The 5746-nt window shown below is 34.9% G+C and overlaps 1 protein-coding gene across 1 annotated transcript; it reads right to left on the bottom strand.

Annotated features, from left to right (window-relative positions):
- Positions 1 to 2026: 2026 nt before the first annotated feature.
- LOC148167269 (ubiquilin-1-like) lies at positions 2027 to 5534 on the bottom strand. Its single transcript, XM_088047751.1, has 6 exons — positions 5419 to 5534; positions 5120 to 5278; positions 4878 to 5061; positions 3588 to 4459; positions 3266 to 3487; positions 2027 to 3216 (listed from the first exon to the last, which is right to left on the bottom strand). Exons 2-6 carry the CDS (start codon positions 5270 to 5272, stop codon positions 3010 to 3012), a joined length of 1638 nt encoding a protein of 545 aa, XP_087903877.1. The 5' UTR covers positions 5273 to 5278; positions 5419 to 5534; the 3' UTR covers positions 2027 to 3009.
- Between the last annotated feature and the right edge of the window lie 212 nt (positions 5535 to 5746).

Below are 5746 nucleotides of genomic sequence, written 5' to 3'. Positions count from 1 at the left end.
TTGTTGGAGCGTGTGACGTCAGAGTGATGTGATTAACACTCTGAGATTAGCCAGAGTGTTGTTGCGTTTATGAATGGTTTCCGGGGCCATTTAAATGTTCCACAAATAGATACATTACCTAGACAAAAAACGCAATTTTCGCGAAAATTCATGACTAAAACTAAAACTATGCCAAACTTCTCGCTTATTTTTTCTAGTAAACTTGAGTTACTATCCATCAGTGTACGCAGAATTTTCCGCAGATTCCAAATCTGAGATTTAAATTTAGATCCGACAACAAATAACTGAGTTATAACCGATAAAAGTTTCGGAAAGTTGATTTTCATTTTTCCTAATTTTTAAAGTTAAATATCTCGGAAACTATTTGAGATATTGAGATGCGGTTTGCGCCATTCTTTTTCTCGGCTCATTTTACGCTAGAAAATGTTCTCAAAAGCCCAAAATTCGATAGTCGATTTTTCGCGAAAAAAAATTACGACTCAAACGATGAAAATTTTTCATTTTTTTTATTTTTGGCCATAGATTGTAAACTATTTGTCCGATCGATTTCAAATTTAGCCAATAGATAGATTTCAAGCTCCTTTTTCGACTGATGTACAATTCAAAGCTATTAAACGTCGTTTTCATTTTGAAAACATTGATTGCAAATCACCCTAAAATGACGTCCTCAAAACCGTTTTTGGCCAATGCCTCGTTTATTTATTAAGCAAACTCAACAAATTTGGGTCTTATTTTACGCAGAATGTCATGCTGAATCCAAAAACATGAGAATTTTCAATTTTCGTCAACAAATAACTGAGTTATGGTCGTTTGAATTTTTGGGTTGTTGCCAGAGGGCCAAATTTTTGAAGGTTCGAAACAATTCGTGCTCGATATCTCGGAAACTTTCAGATATTGAGATGCGGTTTGCGTCATCGTTTTTCTCGCGATTTTCTACATAAGAAACAGTTTTTTGATTTTTTCTCAAACGAAATTTGCAAATTTTCGCAAAAATTCATAACTAAAACTATGGCCAAACTTCTGATATCGATATCTCGCTTATTTTTTAGAGTAAACTTAAGTTATTATACATCAGTGTACGCAGAATTTCACGCAGATTTCAAATCTGGGATTTAAATTCAGATCCGACAGCATATAACTGAGTTATGTCCGACCAAAGTTTCGGAAAGTTGATTTTCATTTTTTCTCATTTTTCCTAATTTTTAAAGTTAAATATCTCGGAAACTATTTGAGATATTGAGATGCGGCTTGCGCCATTCTTTTTCTCGGCTCATTTTACGCTAGAAAATGTTCTCAAAAGCCCAAAATTCGATAGTCGATTTTTCGCGAAAAAAAATTACGACTCAAACGATGAAAATTTTTATTTTTTTTTTATTTTTGGCCATAGATTGTAAACTATTTGTCCGATCGATCTCAAATTTAGCCAGAAGATAGATTTCGAGCTCCTTTTTCGACTGATGTATAATTCAAAGCTATTAAACGTCGTTTTCATTTTGAAAACATTGATTGCAAATCACCCTAAAATGACGTCCTCAAAACCGTTTTTGGTCAATGCCTCGTTTATTTATTAAGCAAACTCAACAAATTTGGGTCTTATTTTACGCAGAATGTCACGCTGAATCCAAAAACATGAGAATTTTCAATTTTCGTCAACAAATAACTGAGTTATGGACGTTTGAATTTTTGGGTTGTCGCCAGAGGGCCAAATTTTTGAAGGTTCGAAACAATTCGTGCTCGATATCTCGGAAACTATTTCAGATATTGAAATGCGGTTTGCGTCATCGTTTTTCTCGCGATTTTTTACATAAGAAATAGTTCTTAGATTTTTCAAAAGTCGAAATTTGCAAATTTTCGCGAAAATTCGTGACTAAAACTATGTACGTGTTTTTCACAGTTAAAAATAAAATAAAACTTTCGACTTTTGTCCAGTAATTTTGGATTCCACTCCACTGTGCGTCGTGTCAATACATAAAATTTGTTCTTAGATTAGGATAAGGTAAAGATATGAATATATTTAGACTAAACGTATGAATGATCATGGAGAAACTCATATTTATTTATGCAATTAATGTTACATAATGGAATGTACAATGCACAAGGTTGTACAGTATTGACATAATGCACATGTGTATATAAACTAAACAAGTTGACTATTACTCTAGTTTTAAATATTTTTACAAGAAAAAGCGATCTGTGGTCATTAATCTCCATGAACATAGAATAATAAAAACAGTGTTCATCCCAAAAATCTGTATAGCTATATTTTATTACAGTGAAACATCTTTGAGCCACTTAACACATATAACTCTTAGTGTTATTGCCATTGTATCAATAATTAGCAGTATAAAATTTTAAAATTGTTTACGTTATACGTTGCACCACTATAATCTTGGGTAAGCAAGATTTGTCAGATTCTAAACCATCAACAAATCGTTATTCATAAAAACAAACTTTGTATTAAAAATATTTCGTCTCCTGATCAAAAATACTAATCAAGTTTAACATAATTAAACATATACAACACATCTGAATTGATAATCATAATATCATTTGATTGTTTTACACAAGCCACAGATCAGTCACATTTTAACAAACTTGTATTTACTGACTAGTGTTTGCCATAATTGCAATATTGAGAAAGGTTAATCATCCAATTAATAAAATACTTTACGTGTTGCTAAAATAGTCTCTAATTACTTGTAGATATACATTATTTGAAGATTCAAGAAAAGGTAAACATTAAATAATGTCCAGTAAATTGTACAACTCACAATTATTTTCTTCAGATGACAATCATCGCAATGATTGTACCCTGAAAAGTATCTTTACAATAATGGCAAAAACAACTGAAACAACAAGTGGCACCAAATACAACCCAGAAACATCTTACAAAATGAAACTCTTAAACGGCCTAATATATTCTGATAAAATACTATATCCTAAACAAAATTTAAGCCCAGAATTTCAAAAATTATATAATAATACATTTGGAATATATTAATAAGTAGGTTAGCTCATAGACAGTTGCCCGAGAGCTAGTAGCCTTTCCACAGCGGCGTTTACATCACCATACGTAGCTATTAAAGCTTGTAGATTCGCTTCTCTATTTACAAAGCCCATTGATGCCAACTGTTCCAATTGAGTTTGGTACCGCTGTTCTGGAGGTAATGTGGTATCGCGCTGGGCTGCCATTCCCGCAACCATTCGTGCCATAAACTTAAAATTTCAAATTACTTTTAATTGATCAACCCCTTGCAGTTATTACCTCTGAAAATGGATCGTTTGACTGACTTGTGGTCGTGCCTGATTGAGTCGTTGTAGTGTTAGCCTGAGTGGTACTAGCAGTACTAGTAGTGGTTGTTGTAGTTGTAGATGGAGTTGTTGTATTTGTTGTTGCGCCAGAAACTCCGAAGGTATTCACGAGGTTAGGAGCGGTTTGTCTTAGGGTTTCCATGCCTTGATGGATTTGCATTATGGCGTTGAGAGCCTGACGGAATATCTATATCAAAATCTACCCAAAGCAAAACCGGTATTTCTAACAAACGCGTTCAAAATCTACTCAAAAGTTAAGACAATTGCGAATTTACCTGTGGATTGGACATAACATTTTGTATATCCGGATTCTGCAGTTGTTGTACAATGTTAGGAAGCATAGCTCTAATTTGCTCTGAATTTCCAGCCAGTAGAGGATTATCGGATAAAAGTGCAGATGCCATATTTGGATCATTAGCTAAGGCCTCCAAGACACTTTGAGTGTAAGGTGCAGATAACATATTTTGCATCAAATCAGAATTTTCCGACATTTGCTGTAACAAACTCGCCATGGAAGGGTTATTCATCACAGGTCTCTGTCGATTCGTTGAATTAGTATTAGTAGTACTAGTACTAGTATTAGTTCGCTGACTGCTCCATGGATTTGGAAGGGGTTCCCGATTTTCTGTACCTTGTTGTGGATTATTCCCGCTCAGATTATTATCTATCAATCCTGCAAAAGGATTACGGCTAAATTGTTCACTAGTAGCCGAAAACATTGGTTCCTGGATATCTCGATACATTCTTTGCAGAGCGTTATAACCTCCAGGAATACTTTCTAAATTACTTATAGCCCTGTCATGACTCCTCATTAATTCTTGTAACATTGAAGGGTTCCTAGCCAATTCCATCGTCTGACGCAATAATTCAGGATTATTTAGCATGTGGTTAATTTCTGGATTACGTTCCATCAGTTCTTGCATTTGGGGATTTCTGGTTATTAACGCCCGCATGTTTTCTGGATCATTCATTATTCGTTGGACAAATGGGTTATCTAATAATTGTCTAAGCATGTCAGGGTTATTCAGCAGTTCTGTTTGCATTCTACTTTGGATTTCCATGAAGTTACCAGAACCGATTCCCAAAGAATCGAGACCTGCTAAGCCACCAAGAGGCCCCAGATTAAAGGGCGTCGCGCTTATATCCGCTGAAAAAAAAAAACAATTAATCTCACAGTGAAAGTTATCAACACATTTCAAATAAAAAAATTGCTTTAGATTATGTTATGGCTGCGTCAGCGGCCAGCCATTCTTTATCGCGCAGCAGCTGATTAAACTTATAAACAACACCTTGAGCCATGTGGCGAGGAATTCTTTTTCATAGTTTCTTATTACTGATAAATATGGTTCTGGTATTAAATTCTCTACAATTGTTTGCCTTAGGATGTGCCCAATGACGTCAGATTTAATCAATGAACTTGATAATATTGAATCATTAGCGTAAGTTCACTATGCAGTTGGTTTTACTTGGAAATTGTCAAGTTTGGGAAAATCTGATTAATGACTTATAAATTTTTGGTGACAGCTATGAGACAACAACGCCAACATTGCTTTTGCTTAGGTTACCTGGAGGTCGTGAAGGCCCGGATTCAGTAGCCCTAGGCACAGCCCGTATAACCAAATGAATAGTGAGGCCGTCTTTGATGTGGTGTTGCTGTAGAGTGTCATTATCCTTCATGATTTTTCCAGCAAATATTAGGCATAATTGTTCAACATCCGCGTTAAAAACTGGAGCTATGACCTCTTTAAACTACAATAAGGAAACAAATTAAAAGAATGAGGTTAGGGGGAATGTTAAATCAACTCACAGCTTTTACACCAATTTCTTCATCGACTTCAAAATTTTCCTTCTCTTTTGGAGTCTTCACAGTTACTGTTATCTTCTTTTTCCCTTCACTGGCTTCACTTTTGGTGGGTTTTTCTTCATTTTTCGTCGAATCAACCGCATCATCGTCGGCCATGTTTGTCTATAAATGATGACTGGTTATTTTTATTTTTTATTGAATTGTTGACGTGATTTCTGCGTGTGGAATGTTAGGGAGGGGTAGATACGTCTTTTTTGTCGAGGAATTTTATGTGTTTCTTCGTATTTTTCTTCACTACTGACCTGACAAAACGATTTTGCCACACAGATAACCAAATCACCAAAAATCACTCGCTCGTTGAACTGTTGCCAACCTACAAATACTTAAAACATGTTACAACTTTCACAGAGCGGTATCTTGATGAGATTTAGGTAATCACGTCTCACGTCATAGCAAGTCGTATTTCAAGTGTACTTGGTAAATAATGGTACGTATAATAAGTATTTTAATGAATATTGACTGTGTATTGCAATCACTACACGCTTATTCCAGTTTTAATTTATTTCAATACGTTCTTTCGGGGCTGCAAGAGGCTCTACAATTTAAAAATATTGGTAGCCCTGCTTCTTT

This window comes from Gnatocerus cornutus, chromosome 10, assembly GCF_029298725.1.
Source record: "Gnatocerus cornutus isolate USDA-ARS CGAHR chromosome 10, icGnaCorn1.1, whole genome shotgun sequence".
NCBI lineage: Eukaryota > Metazoa > Arthropoda > Insecta > Coleoptera > Tenebrionidae > Gnatocerus > Gnatocerus cornutus.
The sequence above is the reverse complement of the archived record's forward strand: the minus strand, read 5'-3'. Positions and strand labels throughout refer to the sequence as shown.